The sequence below is a fragment of the Ipomoea nil genome, unplaced genomic scaffold (assembly GCF_001879475.1).
Source record: "Ipomoea nil cultivar Tokyo-kokei standard unplaced genomic scaffold, Asagao_1.1 scaffold0688, whole genome shotgun sequence".
Taxonomy (NCBI): Eukaryota; Viridiplantae; Streptophyta; class Magnoliopsida; order Solanales; family Convolvulaceae; genus Ipomoea; species Ipomoea nil.
In genome coordinates, this window is record NW_017617116.1 from 7,445,892 (window position 1) to 7,466,280 (window position 20,389).

Genomic DNA, 20,389 nt, shown 5'->3' on the forward strand with positions numbered 1-20,389 from the left:
TCCCAATATCCAATAGATAATATATCATTAATTTCTGAAACTTTATGGTAAAAAGAGGGTACTGCATACATCTACTGCCAAATTCATGTTTCACAAGAAGGCAATACATTCAGATTATTGATTGCAGCTTTACCTGCTATACAACACAACATACATTTTCAACATTGTATCTGGATTGTGAAAAACATTTTAATTCGCTACGTCGCCTTAGATCAGTGGCATTCCATTGTCATTCTGATGCAGCATCTTCGTCGTCTTCCTCTGTTTGCCATAGAAAACGAGCATATGCTGCAAGCACATTGCTGAAAACAAACAGGGACAAAAGAAATCAAATGTAAATTGCTAACCTTTTCCTAATACCAGGGCCCCCTTGGAATAGGCAAGGGTAACAGATTGTTTCTGGGAATTCTATTTCATTCCTACAAATGTCTATATTTTGTATATTTAATCCACCATATGACAGGGGAATGGATTGTGAATACCTATCTTCTGGAGAAGCTTGAAGTGCTCTCTTGAAGTAGGATGATGCTTTATCTTTGTCGTGACGGAGTTGCCAGATGAAATTTGCGTATTCCGAAATGATTTCTCCATCACTATGGTGGTCAGCTAGAATTGTGCTCGAATAATGTTCATCTCCCTGTAGCTCTTCGTTGGACTGCAAATCAAAATAACATGCCCAGTTAAGAAAATTCTAGAGTTGAGAAGCAATTTATGGTTAAGCATTTGCAGGAAACCTGATCATCACCATCATCAATCTCCCATAGAAAACTAGCATATGCTCCAAGAACATGGCTGAAAAAGGGGACGCAAATTGTCAGGCACAACTCGTGAAGATGGGAAGTATAAAAGAACGAGAGATATCAATCTTGCTATGAGTAACTATGAGGGGAACTGTAAAAAGTTCACTAGACCGCTAGACCTACAAGAAAAAAATTCATTTTTGGGTTGTCACCGGGAAATCAAGATATGGGTCCATAAATCAGGATGCTTCATAGAATTCAAAGCAACAAATCTAATCCTAGGTAACCCCGAGATTGTGGCAGAGTAGCAAATTTGATGACAAAACTCTAGATTCAACTTCGAGGCAAGCTCACCTTATGTTCTCAATGCAAAATCAAATCTTTGAAACCGAATAAACTAGAATACAATATTGGAAATCAAGTGATGACCATCCAAGGCTGTCATAACAGAGTAAAATGCACAAGGAATTACCTATCTTGAGGAGCAGCAAGAGCTGCACGCTTAAAGTAACTATAGGCTCGATCTTTATCATGATAGAGCTCCCATACCAATTTAGCATATTGCATTAATATATCACCGTCTTTGGGATCAGCTAGGGTGGCAAGAAAGTAGTGTTCCTCAGCTCCTGATAGATCGCCCTTTGCCTGTAGCCAAAGATACATGGTAAAACAACATTAACAATGAATAAAAACCATACATCCCAGGATAATTGCAAACACCAAGTAGCAAGAACATTGTAGCATTGCACAAGCCTTTTCCAGCTGACTCACTATTAGGTTTGCCATAATGCTATTACACATGTATAGAATGGTTAAATGTTGGTGTCACATCATCCAATTTTTACAGTTATTCTTAAACTGAGATAGAGGAGTTTAGGCCTCTAAGGTGTTTGGAGAGCTGAGACACTCCTATATCTCAAAAACAATTAACTTGGTCAGTTGGCTTGGTAACCACAAGTTCCACGTTCAAGCTAACTACTAGATTAGGCCTTCTTGTTTTGAGCGGGTCAACTATGTGCAACCCAAACTAGTTTACTGATCTTTTGCTAGCTATGGGCAACCTAGACTGGTGTACTGATCTTTTGCCAGTTATGGACAACCCAGTCTGGTTTGCCAGTTATGGACAACCCAGTCTGGTTTGCCAGTTATGGACAACCCAGTCTGGTTTAATCGTCTTTTGCTAGCTATGGGCAACCCAGACTGATTTACTGATCTTTTGCCAACTATGGGCAAACCCAGACGGGTGATCTTTTGCCAACTATGGCAACCCAAACTGGTTTACTGATCTTTTGCTAGCTATGGGCAACCTAGACTGGTTTACTGATCTTTTGCCAACTATGGGCAACCCAAACTGGTTTACTCATCTTTTGCTAGCTATGGGCACTGGTTTACTGATCTTTTGCCGACTAGGATTATAAGGCGAGTTATCCAAGATGGTAGTGATTGCGGCTTTCACTCGTGTGGTGATCTTTTGCCGACTAGGATTATAACTTGTCCATATTAGTAGTGTGGTAAAACTATAAACTTCTTTTAGCAATGCATAGAATAGGATCCATGATGCAACCAAAACATAATTTAAGAAGATAATAATAAGGCAAGCTTTGTAAATGGGAAGGAAAGAAGAATGACCTGCAAAAGCTGAGCATATTTCCTCAGAAACAAAGGGTTGGAAGGGTTCTCTTCCACCATCATCTTACAGTAATTCTCATCTCCATCAATTCCCAAACCCAAATCCTTAAACCCATTCAAGCCTTCATCTTTCTCCTCATTCTCCCCTTCACCATCCTTTTCATCAATCAAACCCATTCCCTTGCCAAAGCTGAATTCTCCGCCGCTATCCATGGCTTCTGCAATCGAATCTCCATTCCTGATCTCTCCCGGGAGCCCCTCGTCCGAATTGTAAATCGCAAATGACGCTTCTGTATGCAACATTTCTCTCCACTCTTCTGTGTAAAGATCCGGAGAACACTTATGGGCTATGGTGTTATTCCCTTCAATCGAGCTCTTTGGAAAATCTTCTGGATTCAATTCAGAAGACCCAGAATTGAAGGATAGATCTTAGATGTTGGGCGCCATGAAAGATCGAGTCTTTTATGAGATTAGTGTCCAATTCTTTGTTGGGACTATCCAAGAAAACAAAGGATTTCAGCAAGTGGTGGTGTAGATACTGTAGATGAGCTTCAATTTGCAGTATCCTATTTGGATTTGAGTTCCTCTAATGTGTTGTTCTTATTTTATTTTATTTTCTTTCATTTCTCAAAATTCCTTCTAGTTGTCTTGTCCACAAAAAACGAAATTGTCCCGTCTCTCGGATCCATACCCGGACTCGACAAGAACTCTTCTAGTTTTCTCTTGATATCGAATATCGTATAAAAATTTATCATTTTTCTAATGAAATATTTGTTCGATTACATTATTTTAGATTATTAGATATAGAGAAAATAACATTTATAGTTCCTTAATTATACTGTAAAATGACTTTTTTATTTTGCTAAGATTAGATTAAACAAAAAGTCACTTTATAAACAATTAGAAGACTTTAAGCACCTTGTATTCAGATGTCACATTTATCCCCTTGATGGAAGATCATAGAATCGAACTTATCGGTGATGAAGTATTGACTCTTTGGGCTACTATTTTCCCTTATAATTGCACAAAATTAAAACGTGCATTATAAACTCAACAACTTCATAATTGATAAACAGACTATTGAATTGATTCAATTACAAAATTTGTAACTTATGTAGTTACACTATATTAAAGAGCTTTAAATTTAATTTTCTTAGAAATAAAAATTTGTAAGTACATTGTGCTTAGATGACATGTAGTGACCTTTCTTATATGGGAGGTTATGAGATTAAGCCTTAGTGGATGCGCTTAAATGTTAATTTTCTTTAAAATAAAAATTTGGAAGTACCATTGAGACAAATTCAGATTAACTTTGACCACTCAACTAAAAAATCTTCAATAAATTTTTAAATGTTTTTTTTTTTTTTTTTTTGGGTGTTACAAGTATAAATTTTACCATCTTAGTTAGTTGATGAAGAAATCACATGCTATAGAAAATAAATTAAAGGGATTGAGATCTACGTCAATACGTGATGCATGTGACTGCCTACCTTTCCCTTCTTTACAATCAATCAACCATACATCATATCATTTTCTGCAAATTATTTGCCAATTGCATTAATATACACCTTATAATGGTTGTATTCTTTTACAACCACAAAATTCAACTATTTCTTTTAATGTGATAATGAATGGTCAAGTTGGTAGAACATAATTCTTATGTTTGAAGATTATGAGTTTAATTCTTATCAACATTCTCTCACAGTTAAACCTATTGAACATGATCTTTTTAGTGAGATGCAATTTATCTTTTACAGGGCGTTTGGTTGGAGGGATTTTAAATTCCCTTCCCACTTAATTCCCACATAATTCCAAAGGCCATTAAATTCCGTAGTTTGGTTGGAGGGAATTGCAATTCCCCCATTTTCATGGAATTAAAATCCCATGTCCCCCCTGGTATTTTAATTCCTGGGAAAAAAAGATAGTGATGAGTCAAAATTACCCCTTCCTTTTTTAACCTAAAATTAATGTCTAACAACAATAATGGACATTTTTGACTTTATACTACTTATTCACTTTCAATTCCCATGTATACCAAACATTGGAATTGAAATTCCCAGTAATTCTATTCCTGTCAACCAAACACTGGAATTTAAATTCCCACTTTATTCCCAGCAATTCAACTCGCATGGAATTACAATTCCTTTCCCACATAATTCCCCCCTCCAACCAAACGCCCTGTTATGTGTGAGTTGGTGGCTATTAACGGCTACAGGTTTTCCTGGTCACAAAAAATAAATAAAACAAATTATAAAGTTATTGCCACTTGTTGTTACATAATATAAAATTTCACCATGGTTGTATTAATAACTAATTAACATGAATTGAGTTATCATTATCTTGGAAAACAGTCAAATTAGTTTCTTAATTACCAGAATTAGGCGATATCATATCGCCCTTAATTGTGCACCAAGGTGACGTTGAAGATCTCAGTGATAGCTAGAGTGTGTGTTTGACGTGTTTTAAATTCTCGTGACACGTTTAACATTAGTAACAATAAAATGTATGGAATTTAAGATGAAATCAATTGTTGTTATTATTAAAAGAGACTGTAATCAAAACTGTGAGGATCTTAGCTTGTATATATTTGGGGGTGACAACATCGCCCTTTCTCAACTCTTCCCATTGACTCAATATTCGAATGACATAACTATGCTCTTCTTGAGTCAAGAGTTTGTCCACTGTATCCTTAAATATGTAAATATGATTAGTTAATTCATATACTTATCCTACAACAAAAAATTAAAATTATTTTTGTTAATTATATACAAATAATTTGTGATAACAAATGTTGGGAGTTTTAATACTATAATAATGATCCTGTGAACATAATAAGATGAAGAGGGAACAATGGAATGGAGAGAAGAAGTGATAGTGGTCGACAAAATTATGTACCCAACTTATTCTTTCTGCTGCTAAATCATGACCAATATCCTCCTTTCTTGCATGCATTCTGTCCTTTTACAGATAAAATGGTCTTCCGTACACTCTTCCCTATTATTGTTTTTTTTTTTTTTTTTTTTTTTTTTTTTTTTTTTTTTTTTAATTGCCAACAAATTAAAATAGCCATTCTTATTGGGGATAAAGAAAAATAATAGTACGTATTATTGTATCATTGTGAGGTAGTCATAATTTAGTTTTAGTTTAGGTCTAAACAATTAGGATCATTATATTCTTGCTCTAAATTATTGAACTAGTTTAGAGTAAGTCATACTTGAATTGTGACTAGCGATATCATAAGCTTTCGTTGATTGAACTTATAAGTTAGCAAAAACTGTTTATTTTTGTTGAAAATTATTTTAATTTGATAATTAATCACTGATCGTCATTCGTGATGGGTGGTTTGTAAGACCAACAAAGAGTCATCATATTATCATTTGCAGGTGGAGATTAATTAAAAGTTAAAACTACAATTTTGAGGTGCATTAGAATTTAAAGATTGCACATTGATACAAATTAGACTCTAATTACGTTCTTTCAAAATGTTTAAACTTCAAAGTGTCAACTTTGATATTAAATGACGAACGGAGTCTTAATTAATTACACCACAAAAAGTTAATTTACTGTAATTTTAATTCAAATCTTATATAACCTAAATTTTGTCAATTTAATTCAAGTCTTATATAACCTAAATTTTGTCACTGTCATTGCGAGACTCATCCCACACCAATCTCTCAAGAATTTTCACTGTCCCTAGTTAAGAGCGTAGTGCTCACAACAAAATTAATAATTTCATATCTGTTCTTGGAATCAAACTTATATGTTATGATTAACTCTGCACCTTAATTATATTATATTATGACTAAGTCTTTTTAAATTAATGATCGAAGAGGTTAAACTATTATATTCTCCGGGCATATTAAATTAAAAATTAGAAGAGAGAGAGTTGAAGGGCGGTGAAGCGGTGGCAGAATAGAAGGAGGGCAGCCGCTAGGGTGTCGGCCATGGTGACTTTCCGGTCCATGTTTGTCTACTTGTCCCTCAATGCGACAACCTTTTCCCTTTTCGGATCTCACTTTAGATTTTTATCCGTTTCCCAATGGACCCATCCCTACTTTCCACCCAACTTTTGCTTTTTATTTTATTCTTTTACACTTTAATTAATTAATAATAAAGATGTGTGTAATTCACATATAGGGTTTACGATACGAGTCTTATATGTTAAAGATAATAGGTGTTGGAGTAGTAGAATGAAACAAGTGGAGCAAAGTAAAACGAAACTGAAAACATCAATTTTTGGGATTCTTATTCTTATTCAAATTGGTATCGTTGAGTGGGTTGAAATGCATGAGCGTTAGTACACTAGATGAGTAAATTTATAAATGTGTTATAAGTTAGGATTACATATAATTGAAATATAAATATAATACATGCTACTTTGAATATATTATGATTATAATTAATAGTTTTTTTTTTTTTTTTTTTTTTTTTTTTTTTTTTTTGGATTTCTTGGATCTATATAGCTAGGGCAGTAGCAAGTAGGCATCTGATCTGTTTTGTGGTCTGAGCTTTGAAAAACAAGAGATTTTTTGTGCTTATTGTCTTGTAAATAATAGACAAGAATATCTGGAAAGAGAGGAGATCCAGCAGGCATGCATGGAGAAGCCAAAAACACTAGAATTTGCATGCCGCCTTTACTTGTAGAAAGACTAAACCTATTCTTTTTCTCTATTTATGATAAAGCTAAGTTAGTACACTAAATAATCTTGATTAAGCATGTGTTAATCTTTATGTTGTCTTGTAAATGACAACATTAATCAAGTCACATCATCCTATGCTATAGCCAGCTGGGCTATTTTCTTTGGCTTTTAATTTGCTTAAGCATGCCTCATTCTCGCCCTCAAAAGGTGAAGTTTTTCGTTTCAGGACCTTCATATTTTGACCAGACAAAGATTATGAAGAAATAATAATGGTAACTTAATAACTTATTAGATGGGAGGACCAGTATCTAGAGTCTACAAAGAGTTGATCACATTGAAAAGGGCCGGGTTTAGGAATGTTGTATGAAACATTGTTGTAAAGCAAGCAGCTAGCTAGACACCTAAGACTTAGGGTGTTTTCCTAGGTAGGCATGATCATTGTCGGGGAAAACCATTATTATATACTGTCCAAACTTTGTTAAATACTCGAATATGAAGTTGATATGATGATATTTTTTCCTTTAAACACCCAGACCAACATTCTCATTTTTCTAATATATTTTAATTTTCTCTTTAAAAAATGAATATATATATTTCTCTGATTTATATATTTATTTCTTGGGGGCATTACAATTATATAAGAGTGCATGAATATGCATTGAATGGAAAAAGATGTTGAAGGCATAAATAATAAATTTTAAAAATGATATTTTTACCTATAAAAGGGGAATAAAATGGAGTCTCTTCCATTACAGCTTAACTAATGAGATAGTGTTTTGCCACTCTATGATTAGTGTCGATGTATGGTCATAGTTGTCTGGTTAAAGAAACACGTATTCAGACAAAACTATACAGTAGTTTATAATTTTATTATTGATATTGTAGAATTTTTATGAAAGAAAATTATTTGGGTTATATAAAAGTCTTGCTAATTACATTCTCATTTTATTATCAATAAAACAAATTAATTGTCTTGTTGGGGTAATTTAAATGGTCGACCAATCAACATTTAGTCTTGTTTCTCGCATTAAAAATTTAAGGAGTCACAGTAATGAAGATATTTTATGCGTAAATTAAAAGTGTACAAATAACTAGAAAACTAGGTTATAAATAAAGGTAAATTAATTTAATTTGGTGAATTAAGGTAGCTAGCTGTCAGATCCATCATGCATGGAAGTTAGAATCATTAGTTTGGAACCAAGATGGTCAACCATATGTATAAAGGGGCTTTTATCTTGCTTCAAAGAAGAATGACAAAACCCAGTGGAAGATTTCTAGCATTCTTTGTGTCCAACAAAAGTTTTCAAAACGAATTTGATTTTACTATTCTTTGTGTCTCATCTTTTTACTAACTACGGAGTACTTGTCTACTACTTGTGCTAGAGAATGAAAAACAAAAATGTAATTTAATTTTCTTAAAATGTCTCAAATTTAAATTCTTGTAGTATGTGTATAGAGAACATACGTAATATCAAACTCGTAAAAATCTAGTGTTGTTAAAATTAGACCAGATAGGCAGACAAGTTAAGGTTAAATACAAATTTTCAATCAAATGAGACCCTTAGGAGAATTGTACCCTAAATGGAGTCGCATTGATTTTTGGTTGGATTAGTTTCATCCGATGCGAGTACTATTGTAATTTGTAAACATAAAAAATAAAAAAAAATAAGATCGAATAATTTGACTATAATTATATAATATAATACATCTGATTTTTTACCCGTATACTCTCTAATGTGACAATTGATCATTAGTCTCTATTATCTAAACTTCTAAAGTTATGATTAATAATGCTATATTAAAACACAATCATCCACTACTATGCAATATGATTCTACTTTCTTAACCAAAAATAGAAATCTCATAAATAAATAGTTAGAATAGTATAATAAGATGATGGCATAAAAACAAGAAAGTTGCTGCAAATGAGAGGCAAAGAAGCTTGAGGGTGAAGTTTCCCAAAGCTGAAAGACAGTGGATGGCGCACTAGCCGACATGTGGGTCCCAGCGCCATCACCACCTCCACCATCAAGGATCCTTCCCCTCCATGCTCGTCTCCAAGTTCTTCTTTTTTTAGGTCCCAACAAAGCCGTTAGCACACTCTCCTTCTCTCCTCATTATCTCACCTTAATCACTCTACTTTTCTGTTTAATCTCAGATTATAATTTTTGGAGTAACCATTCTTGTTCTGTCATGGGTAATGAGGCAGAGCTTGAGCTGGGGTTGGGGCTGAGCCTGGGAAGTGGGGTGGGGAAAATCAAGAAATCATCAACTAGGGGGTGGGGTGACTGTGGTAGAATTTTGACAGCTAAAGATTTCCCTAATGGCTTTTCAAGTGGAAATGGAAGGGCTAATAATGCTGCAGTTTCTGGCACTAAAAGAGCTGCAGATTCTTATGCTGGCTCTCCTCCTTCTGGTGTTAGGTGATTATAATCTTTCCCCTCATCATTTTGCTTCATTAGATTATAAATTTCATTGTTACCCAATTGTCAAAATCACAACTTTAACATGAATTGTGTACCATGGACCTTGTGGTCTAATGGTATCAAGTTGCTCCCTCTGTGGGGGAGGTTGTGGATTCAAGCCTCGGGGGAAGTTTGTGCGGTTACTACATTGTAATAGAGTCAATAGTATTAAAAAAAACATGAATTGTGTGAGAAATGAATCTCTGTCAAGTTGATTTGGTAACCACAAGGTTACAAGTTCTACTCTCAGCGAAAACAACTTATTAGCATAGTCTGAACCAAACAGCTATATATATGGACAACCTAGACTGGTTTATCACAAAGTGACGTTTACCCAGTGCACACTCTGTTGTAGTGGTTGTGGGTTTTCATGGTGATTAAAAATAAAATAAAAATGAATCATTTTGTTGCCCATATATGGTCCAAACATGAAATCTTGACAAAGTTCACTCCTCTGTAATTTATGATGATTCAACTTTAATGGTGAGAGAACATTTCTGGGTAACCAAGATTATAACAACAATTTGTCATTTGCATAGCTTGTTGATGTTGCACTGATATGATGGTGATTTGTGAACAGCAGCCAGGTGGTGGGGTGGCCACCCATAAGGGCTTACAGGATGAACAGCTTGGTTAACAATCAAGCAAAAGTTCCAAATGCTGAACAGGATAAGGGAGTTGGGGGTGAGAACAAAGAGATCTCAAAGAAGAAAATGAACCATGGAAATTACAAGGATGATGCAACAAGTAGCAGCAAAGAAACTGGGCATCTTGGGTTTGTGAAGGTGAATATGGATGGAGTCCCAATTGGGAGAAAGGTGGATCTGAATGCTCATTCTTCCTATGAAAATCTTGCCAAAACCTTGGAGGATATGTTCTTCAAGTCCACAACAAAAACCATCAAGTCTATCTGCAGTAAGTTCTCTAGTTATAACTGGCAGCACTCTGTTTGAGATATTAGGAACAGCAAATTCGCCTCGGGTAGCTTGCCCTAGGGTCCCCACAATCTGGCCCGACAGAATTTGTGGAGATGTTAAATCACAGTGATTTAGCGGGCCCATTAGATGGAAGGACCAGGAGTCCAGGACCAATGCCTGATGCCCTGGCTGCCAGGGCTCAATCCTATGTCCTTGCCCACAATCTGCTACCCAGGAACCAACTAAGTTATCCATGCAAGCATCGAGTTTATATAGAGAGAGCACTAGCATTTGGGGAACTTTGATCTGTTATGACTGAACCATCATGGTTTGCTGTTATTGGTTTTCTAATGCTTGAGATATACTGTCCTTTTTGTATGGTTTAGGTAGGGAAAAGCAGCAAGAAATGGCACCCTTTAAGCTTCTGGATGGATCATCTGAGTTTGTACTAACATATGAGGATAAAGAAGGAGACTGGATGCTTGTGGGAGATGTTCCATGGAGGTATGCAATTGTACCTACCCCCACATTTTTCAATTTCTCATGCCATATCAAACATATAGATGAATGGACTGTGAAGAGGATATAAATCTCTCAAGTATCTTACACTATTCCCCTTGCATTTTAGGATGTTTCTCAGCACTGTGAAGAGGCTAAGAATCATGAGGACTTCTGAGGCGAATGGACTAGGTATGTATTGCCATATGTTGTCAATGTTTTTCAGGCATTATTTGCTATCTTTCACTTACGAATCGAGATTTTTCAGCTCCAAGTGTTCAAGAAAGACATGACAGACGCAAAGGGAAGCCGATCTAGCTTCATTCCTGCACTCTAAGGAGACGATTCACAAAAGCTTGGAAAACTGAAAGTATGTAGAAGGACAGTAGAACAAGAAACAAAGGCATTATACATATTAATTAAGATCAGTCTTTTGTTGTTGTGGTTTGTGGTTGCATCTTTATGTTTTGCACCCATTTTCCAGTTTATTATTAATATTATATTATTATACCACCCCTTTATGTAAGCTGGGTTAAACTAGTAGTCTTCTAGCTAGACCAGCACCCTTATACAGTTGACAAGAAATATTTGGCAAATCTTACTTTCTCATAGTGTAAATATGAGAAAATTTTTGCACCCTACAGTGTTGTGATTTGAAATGTTTGTTCTGATGAAGACATTGAAGTGGAATCAATGTAGTATTATTATTATTAGTGCACAATTAAATGTATTAACTTTTTTTTTAGTGACAAGGGAGATCAGACCCACAACAACTACATACTCAAGGGTGTGTACTGGAAAAACTCGGCATCCTGACCTAGCCGTTAAAGGATCAGAATGTGGTAAACGATCCTAGGTTGTTGATATATACATGCATTAACTTTGGGTCTAGTAATATTGGCATTCACTTCACCTAGAGTATAGTATAATGATGAATGAAAGGAAACAATTATACAGACAACAGTAAGACAAAACCAGGTATATATATATAGGCTGCAAAACAACCAAAGTGAAGTAAAATCAACTGCAATTATATGTTGCAACACAAAGGTTGTTGTTGGATAGAGACATGAACAGATAAGTGGTGGATTAGCAGAAACTATCAGAGATGAGATAAATATATATATATATATATATAATCAAGCTAAGAGCCAAAAGTTTTTCTGTGTTTTGGTATTAAGAATATATCCTGCATTTTGGCCTTTTCTCTGCACTCCAACGCAGGTGCACTTGCTGTTCTCGATCAAATATTCTGCAGTGTCTAGTCCCCTTAACGATCCACTTCTCTTGTGCCTGTCACAACACGTAATCAGATGTCAAGATCAATAAATACTTGAATTGAAATCATCATAATCATTTAAAAAAGGAATAGAAAGAATAGAGAAAAAAAGCAAATTAAAGCATGCATGCTCACCCTAGGATAGCATTTGATAGAGTCCTCTTTTGGCCTACAATAAGAAGGTCAATCCCAAGCGTGGCGCAATGGGAAAGAATGATCGGAGCTTTATCCTTCCCATCCATTATGGCCACCCGCTCCGTCTGCACACTACTTTTCGGCTGCGCAATCTCGCATGCACGCTTCAACGCTTCCAAAAACTCCATCTCTCCGCCGCCGCCGCCGCCGGCGTAACCGAGGGAGGCGGCGCCGTTGCCGAGGCCTTCTGAGCTCGGCGAGGAGGCGACCTTGGACGAAGACGGCAACGACGGCCATTTAAACAACGACCCAATCGGGTTTTTCCACGCGTTTGGATTCTCAACGTGGAGGAGAATAATGGTATCGGTTTCCAGGATTGCATGGGATAGGGCGTATTCCAGGGCCGCCGCCGACTCCCGGGTCGGATCCGCCACCACCATCACCTTACGTTTCTGATGAGCGGCGACGCCTTCCATATATGATGATCTTACCGTGCCACCATCTACGCCGTCGTCGTCAATCTCCGTCCCAGCCGGCCGGAAGAAACCACCGCCTCCTCCACTTTTGATTCCTTCCTAAATGGTAGGACGGACCAAAAGGGTGTAATGTAACCTTGCGTGGGAGAGTTTACATAAATTTGAGGTTGTCATTTTCTTTGACTTTTCATTTGTGATTCGTGAATCTTAAGGTTACTTGTCGGGGATAATTTCACTCACCCCCAACTTTCTAACAATAACATTTTAACCCCTATGTTTTAACATATGATTGTGACTACTACAAAAAAAAAAAAAAAGAGTATATAAATGTGATTTTTCGTCACTAATTTTTTTTTTTTTAAATGGTAGTGTATGGTTAAAATGACAATCAATTTTAGCAAAACAGTTTATCTAGTTTTGAGTCATTTAATTATCATGAAAGTATTGGATTGAGGTCTTGGTTTCAACTTTCAAACAAGTGGACTTAGAAAGTGGTTCTTTGATGGTGATTAGTAATGTATGTTAGTTACTAACCTTTTAAGTTAGGGTTACGTAGAGTTAGAGATAAACAATTTTATATACATGTTTTTTAAACCAAACGAAGCAAATTGCATTAACACTAGATGAATACTAATTATGACCATCTCTCCTTATAGTCTCTATTTAATTTGTTTCTCAAACAAATAATAGAATCTACAAGATTTGAAGATATGCCATCTGCAACTGACCAGCAGTCACCAAATATTACACAATCATAGTACAATTCAAAATCCAAAACAACCTAGTAATAATGCATTTGAACATAACCTTTCAAGTGGTTCAAAAAATTGAACTTTAATTTATTTAAAACGAAAAGTATTATTCCTCAATTTGGGATCAAATAAATATGTGCCCTCCAATTACGTTCAATAAGATAAGAGGCAACTTGGCCGGCATGCATACTTGTTTGATCATCAGGTCATCACCTACATCACATGATGGTGCAAGCACCAAGAGTACTGGCAATTGTCAGAACCGCAGCGCCGACGTTGAGTATTGCCTGTCCTACCCTCAATGCACCCACCACTCTATCATCACGCGGATTCTACACCACAATATATAATTAAGCCTCCATTAACTTTAACAAGTAAACAAACAAAACAACAAACAACGAGAGGCTCAAGCTATTCACTTTGAAACTATAATGTTATAAATTTAAATCTCAATGAGAGCGATTTATTGACATTTTTAATTTGAGTTGGTCAGTTTAGAACCATAAAAATAGACGGGTGAGACGGGCTAAAAATCCTACCAATTTGGTGATGCTAGCAAGGATCGGCCCATGGGCTAGGATTGGGACCCACTAATTAACATAAAAATGTTACATTAATGCCTTTGTAATTTGTTAAACAAAATAATACTCCGTAACTAATAAAGTAATAAATTGTAATGAATCGTCATATATATATCATGCATGCATATCCACAAGTCAATAATAACAAATTATTTATACAATATAATAAACATTTTGTATAAATAAATTAGTAATTATAAATTTCTTTGTCTTGTTTGAAGAAATTATGTACTTAAATTATATATATATATATATATATATATATATATATATATATATATATATATATATATATATATATATATATATATATATATATATATATATATTTATATGTGCAATTAATTAGTAAATTTGTGTGGCTTGCCCTTTCCACAATTGCCCTGGAGGATCCGCCTCCCTCCCGGTGTGAATGTGATGCAGCAGGGGTAACATTAACATTGATGGTGGAGTGCAGTACAGAGTAATCCAAGAAGAAGACATCAGCGTCCTTATAGTGCGGCGTATGGTTAACATAAGCTTTGGCGGAGTAACAACGGAGGCACAGAGCGTAAGAGCGGGCGGAGCATTTAGAGCAGCAGAAATATACGTCACAGATGAAGCAATTACACCAGCTGCAGAATGGCCTTCCACTCACAACAATGTAGTATATAGTCCTGGATTCCATGATACTCATACCCACATTTCTATCCTTCACTACCATTTTGAAAAGCTCCGGGAGGGCATATTCTGGATACCTCTTTTCTTTCATGGATTCCACGAAATCTTCCATGGCTACCCTGGTTTTTCCTTCCTGCTTCACCATACTCCAGAAGAACTCATCTGCGGAGTTCCTGATTTTCTTAGGGGCCGCATCGTAGTGAGCCCGTGCGACATTTGCCAACGCCTCTATACCTTTTTTATCTATCATAATCTTCCTCACCTTAGGAGAGGGGGGGAGGGCATGGGGTTAGCGTTAGTTTCTGTGATATGCGTGCATGCATGCTACTACTGAATTATATTATAGTGTGTAATGGTTAGAGTTGAAGGTAGTACATACGGAAAGGCCGGTTGAGTTGGATTGACTTGAGTCTCTTAAATTTGAAACTGGAATTATTGCCTTGGAATCACTTGGATCTGTTGAACCTGGAATATAATATTGCAACGTAATGAGTTAAAATGACTTGAGTCAATGTGGCATAATGAGTTAGAATGACTAATTACGTCTTTTAATTTAAATAATTAAGCTTGAAACATTGCGTCTTAAGTTGGAATGATTACTTGAGCCATGGTGTGTCGACTTTGAATGACGACCTGAGCCTTTTAAACTTGAGTCATGGTTTATTGGTTTGGAATGACTTGAGTCCGTTGAACCTGAAATATTGCAGCGTAATAAGTTAGAATGACTTGAGTCAATGTGGCATAATGAGTTAAAATGGCTAATTGCGTCTTTTAATTTAAATAAACTTGAAACATTGCGTCTTAAGTTGGAATGATTACTTGAGTCACGGTGCGTCGACTTGGAATGACCACCTGAGCCTTTTAAACTTGAGTCATGGCTTATTGGCTTAGAATGATGACTACTTGAAGCATCGCCTTTGGAGTTGGACTTTCGCTTGCCTTTTCCGTTGTTCTACATACGCATAATAGAAAAAAGTTAATTAATTTCAATTCCAATCCTAAAATTAAAAAGGGCATATATATATATACTACTTATGTATTGATATATATATATATATATATATATATATATATATATATATATATATATACTACTACTTATGTATTGTTTCTTTGTTTTACCAAGTTTTTCCCTCCACTTTCATGCCATAAACCCATGATAAAATAACACTAAGGGTCCATTTAGAAAGAAGAAGGAAAATGACTTCTTGGAAATGTTTTTCGAAAATTGATTCATTTTTCAGAAAATATTTTTTCTTTTTCAGTGTCTGGTTGCATTTTGGAAAATATAAGAATGGATGGAAACTGAGGAATCGAAGGCAGCGAAAGCAACTATGTTTTGAGTGTTGACGGAAACTTAAGCTAAAATTTGAGGTAAGTCATTTTCTGCAAAAATACCTACATTTTTCCCTAGTCAATGAAAAATATTTTCGTTGACTGGATTTTCCTACTGCATCCAAACACTGAAAACTTATAAAACATTTTTTTAAAAAATCATTTTCTGAATTTTCAAACAGACCCTAAACTGAAGGTAAGTGTAATATTAATCTTTAATTCACTGTTTAATATCAAAATACCTTTTCAATTACACAAGAGGGTTCGAAACGTTGATCGTTATGCATCATCATTACACTGTGGTTGTCGGCGAAGGTGTCATGATTATGTTGGAATGTTCTCCCATAAAAACACTCGACGCAGAGGTTGTAGTTATACCCCTTGAATAACTCACATTTGGTGCAACACAAGTAGAAACCAACCACAAGCTTCGCGCAAACATCGCACCTACGTATGCCTCTCTTCGTCTCTCGTACGTAGAATTCCTCCAGGGTTTCTCCGCCGTCCATAGCCCTGCGTGCCCGCTGCTTATACTCCTCAGAGCCTGTTTCATAGTAGTATTTTGCAGCTTTTCTCAAATCTTCCATATCTCTTAGCTTTAGAAAGAACAAAAAAAAAAAACAAAAACAAATGATCAAACATTCATCCGTTTCATAAAAGTAAAAGAAGATATAGACCCTGTTTGGTAAAATGGCTGTTAGCTGATTGTGTTAATTAGATGGTATAAATAGTTGATAATATTAGTTGATTGTAGAAAAGTGTTTGGTAAATTAGCTGTTAGTTGATAGCTGTTTGGTATAATTTCTTCCCTCAAAACGTTAATTGAAAAAGTTATTTGGAGTAACTTTTTGAATTTTAACCTTTTGAAGTTGCAAAAAGTTAATTTATCAAACATTTAATAGTGGTCAAATAAACCAAAATTGACCTATAGACCAATTTTTTACCAAATAGGGCCATAGTCGGATGGGAGGTGTTGTGGTCTTACCTCTTAGCAGGAGAGTGGTCGCCTGGCCGGGATGGGAGATTTTCTCGAAAGGCTTAATTAAGATGAGGTTGAGAGTTGATCACAATCTTGTTATGTAAAAACTATAGATGTGGTAACACACTAATAATAATTAATTATAAATAATATATTAAAAATATATATGATAAAGCGAGTTAGATAACAGGACGAGTACTACAATCTTAAAGTACGAAGTTATCAGTATTCAAGAAGTTTAATTTTAACTAACAATAAAAGTCAAAAACGAAAGAATTGATCTCGAAATAAAGAGCAGATCAGAGTTTAATCTTACCTGCTTGAAGATCAAAAGTTTTCGTGGGAATTGGGAGGGCATGCATAGGCGGATTTATATAGGGCTTGCTGACATAGAAAGTGGAGAAGGTGCTCTGCATCACGTGCGATAGCATCTTTCATCTACTGAAAGTTGTTGAATTTTTGGCATAAAATGGTATTTAATTGACTATTTTGTGGTATAAATATATTTGAGTTATTTTTTATTTTAGACGGATCAAATTGAATTCGAGTTCTTTGTAATGAGACGAAAAAATTGATATATTATATGTTTAAAATGAATAATGAATGAATGAGAAATTAATTATGAAAATAGACATATTTGAGTTGAAAGATGAAGGTGTAAGACTTGGAACAAGCATTTGTCCCACATTGATTTGGGAAGTGGATTTGCACCACTGTATATACAAAATCCTTTTAAAAAGATGTTGAAAACATTGGTGTTAGGTAAATTGTTTTAGATGTTGGATTTTGAACACTCAAAAACTTGTTGTTTTTCTCTCCTGCTCTCTCAAAATAATTTCTTACGAATTTCTGCCAACACTTCTATAAAATAGCGAAGTGCTCGCATGTTGTTCTAGTTCGTCGAGATTTCTGTTTGAGTACTAGCTTGTTGTTCTAGTTCAATTCATCGAGATTTCTGTTTGAGTGTTCAAACATTAAAGCTATGTTTGGCAAACCTAGCTGAAAAGCTATAAGCTAGGAGCTGAAAGCTGAAAAGTTATAAGCTCGGAGCTGAAAACTGAAGAGCTGTTAAGTTAGCTGTTATATATGATTGAAAGTGTTTGGTAAAATTAGCTTTTTGATAAGCTGATAAATGTATAAAAAAAAAAAAAAAAAAAACTAAAAAGGACACCTTCATAAAATTTAAATTAATTTGTTTACATATTAAAATTTAACATTTTGTCTTTAAAAAAAATTAACATTTTGAAATAAAACTATTTAGCATAATCATGATCTAGCAATATTATTGCAAATCTCATAATAATAATAATAATAATAATAATAATAATAATAATAATAATAATAATAATAATAATAATAATAATAATAATAATAATATTTGCGGTGAAAGTTGCGGATAAAGAAGAAGGGAAAAGGGTTTTAATTGAGAAGGGTAAATTATGTCATTCTTTTAAAATAATAAGGATAGAGATGGAAAAAAAGTTATGAAGCTAGGAGTTTATTTTGAAACGCTACTTAAGGTAGCGTTTCGAAATAAGCTTTTATTTTAAGCTAGGAGCTTATTTTGGGAACATTACCAAACAGAGCTTATAGCTTATTAGTAGCTTAAAATAAGCTATAAGCTCCTAAATAAGCTCTGTCAAACAGAGCCTAAGTAGTTATCCATTTTATCATGGGAGACTGACGCTACAACACTCTTAGCACCATCGGGAGTTAGCGAATCGATTTTAAGAAAATCGTGCGTTACACACGACCTGAATTTTCCTTTCTTTTCTGTTGAGTTTATAATCTCATATTTGAAAACTCTCATTTCGTTTTTATTTATTTTATATATAAAAAAATTCGTTATTTTGGTTTCATAGTAAGACTTGGTTGGGATTAATTTTCAAAAAATTAAGTCTCTTTGTTTATATATATATTTATATTTATTTGTTATATCAACTTATTAAAGCTCACCTCACCCTGTAAAATTCTCAACTTTTTTGTTTTTTCTTGAAACTTGGAATGACCGTATTGCCCCTGAATTTAAACAAATTAAAATGATTAAAAGATTTCGGTGACAATTGCCAGCAATTTGATCGGATGAACCAAAATTGATAAAAATAAAAAAATTTAATAGTTAAGATACTCAATTGTTAGTTTTTAAAGTCATGAATTGAAATTACCAGGACCCAATACTCATAGGATCAAAATTGTAATTAACTCTAAAAAAATCTGCACTTTACAAATTAAAGGAGAAGGTGGCATTAACTGCTGGGGATAATAAATGCTCTCCACCAACTCCGATCCATTCAATACCATTGAATGCCAACGGAAAGGGAAGAGGAATGAAAGAAAGTTGTCAAAAAACAAGAGGAAGAAAACTTGTAAACACGAAGAAGAGGGAGAATTAAAGAAATTTTTAGAAATAGAAATTAAAAGTCAAGGAAGGCAGCGTAACTTTCCAACCAGTCCCCGGCCACTTTCTTTTGTTTAGTGTTGCATCCTTTTCACAAATATATAATACTCTGCACATAAAATGTTCTCCACTATAATAAAGACAAAGTGTCAAATAGACCATCGAACTATTAATGTTTGTGCAATTGAGTCATCAAATAAAAAAATGTATAATTAAACCATTTGATGCTATAAATTTGTACAAATAACATTTTTAATAAGTTGTTTTTAGATTAAATAAGTAAGATAAATGCATAGCATGTCATCTTATGTGACGATTTTTAATATTTAAATCAATTCACAATAATGCAAGATTAGGCGCTATCATTTGTTTCCCCAGTATGAGAGCCGCCTTTGACTATTGGTCATCCTAGTACACTTTGTTTTCTACTTGAGTACGCGGTATTGATCTTAAAGGTTTTATAATATGACAAACATTTTGTGATTGAATGGTATAACTATAATTTTTTAAAATAGGAGGTTATAAATTTAAATTTTGGTTGAAAAAGTATGCATGAATATATATTATATTTTCTTGTGGGAAATCACATCTCATGTAAAAACTGTGAATAAGTTGTATACCTTTATTTAAGATGATAAGGGTTAAAAATGTAACATCATATTTGTAATTAAGATTGTGTATCTTGTTCTGTCTGATTGTACATGTTAGTTTCTAAACTTTTGGAAGCCAACTGGGGGTCCAACACAACCATAAAAGTTGATGAATCATCGAGAAATAGAATATAAAAATAAGTAGAAAAAGAAAAGATGCAATGATTTTTATGTGGAAACTTAAAGGTGAAAACCACGGACCTTTTTGGGCGATGTCAAGCTAAGACTTTTACTATTTTGTAGGTGTTTGTACAT

The 20,389-nt window shown here is 34.6% G+C and overlaps 4 protein-coding genes across 7 annotated transcripts in view; 1 reads left to right on the forward strand and 3 right to left on the reverse strand.

The window, feature by feature from the left end:
* Positions 1-11: 11 nt before the first annotated feature.
* Positions 12-2,953, reverse strand: LOC109175685. Of its 2 annotated transcripts, none has more exons than XM_019325009.1 (5): positions 2,370-2,952; positions 1,213-1,385; positions 735-792; positions 483-655; positions 12-302 (listed from the first exon to the last, which is right to left on the reverse strand). In XM_019325009.1, exons 1-5 carry the CDS (start codon positions 2,670-2,672, stop codon positions 230-232), a joined length of 780 nt encoding a protein of 259 aa, XP_019180554.1. In that variant the 5' UTR covers positions 2,673-2,952; the 3' UTR covers positions 12-229. The 2 variants fall into 2 exon arrangements, with proteins under 2 accessions (XP_019180554.1, XP_019180555.1); XM_019325010.1 differs by lacking the exon at positions 12-302 and adding an exon at positions 362-377 and having other exon boundaries at positions 423-655; positions 2,370-2,953.
* Positions 2,954-9,064: 6,111 nt separating this feature from the next.
* Positions 9,065-11,602, forward strand: LOC109175342 (auxin-responsive protein IAA13-like). 2 transcript variants are annotated; one of them, XM_019324598.1, is made up of 5 exons: positions 9,065-9,432; positions 10,055-10,389; positions 10,778-10,895; positions 11,020-11,081; positions 11,158-11,602. In XM_019324598.1, exons 1-5 carry the CDS (start codon positions 9,203-9,205, stop codon positions 11,205-11,207), a joined length of 795 nt encoding a protein of 264 aa, XP_019180143.1. In that variant the 5' UTR covers positions 9,065-9,202; the 3' UTR covers positions 11,208-11,602. The 2 variants fall into 2 exon arrangements, with proteins under 2 accessions (XP_019180143.1, XP_019180144.1); XM_019324599.1 differs by having other exon boundaries at positions 10,058-10,389; positions 11,158-11,596.
* A 353-nt stretch (positions 11,603-11,955) lies between these two features.
* LOC109175549 lies at positions 11,956-12,907 on the reverse strand. The gene is made up of 2 exons (XM_019324823.1): positions 12,304-12,907; positions 11,956-12,182 (listed from the first exon to the last, which is right to left on the reverse strand). The coding sequence occupies exons 1-2, from the start codon at positions 12,777-12,779 to the stop codon at positions 12,029-12,031; spliced, it is 630 nt and encodes a 209-aa protein (XP_019180368.1). The 5' UTR covers positions 12,780-12,907; the 3' UTR covers positions 11,956-12,028.
* A 509-nt stretch (positions 12,908-13,416) lies between these two features.
* The window catches only part of LOC109175259, a 35,264-nt gene continuing 28,291 nt past the window's right edge, over positions 13,417-20,389 (reverse strand). The window contains exons 1-7 of one of the 2 annotated variants that reach the window (XM_019324496.1): positions 17,093-17,391; positions 16,350-16,703; positions 15,592-15,724; positions 15,373-15,465; positions 15,152-15,237; positions 14,480-15,034; positions 13,417-13,863 (exon numbers count right to left, since the gene is read on the reverse strand). In XM_019324496.1, coding sequence (XP_019180041.1) covers positions 13,750-13,863; positions 14,480-15,034; positions 15,152-15,237; positions 15,373-15,465; positions 15,592-15,724; positions 16,350-16,694 — 1,326 coding nt within the window. In that variant the 5' untranslated portion in view covers positions 16,695-16,703; positions 17,093-17,391 and the 3' untranslated portion in view covers positions 13,417-13,749. Of the gene's footprint in view, positions 13,864-14,479; positions 15,035-15,151; positions 15,238-15,372; positions 15,499-15,591; positions 15,725-16,349; positions 16,704-17,092; positions 17,392-20,389 lie in introns of those variants that run through there. The other variant, XM_019324495.1, reaches the window with a different exon arrangement.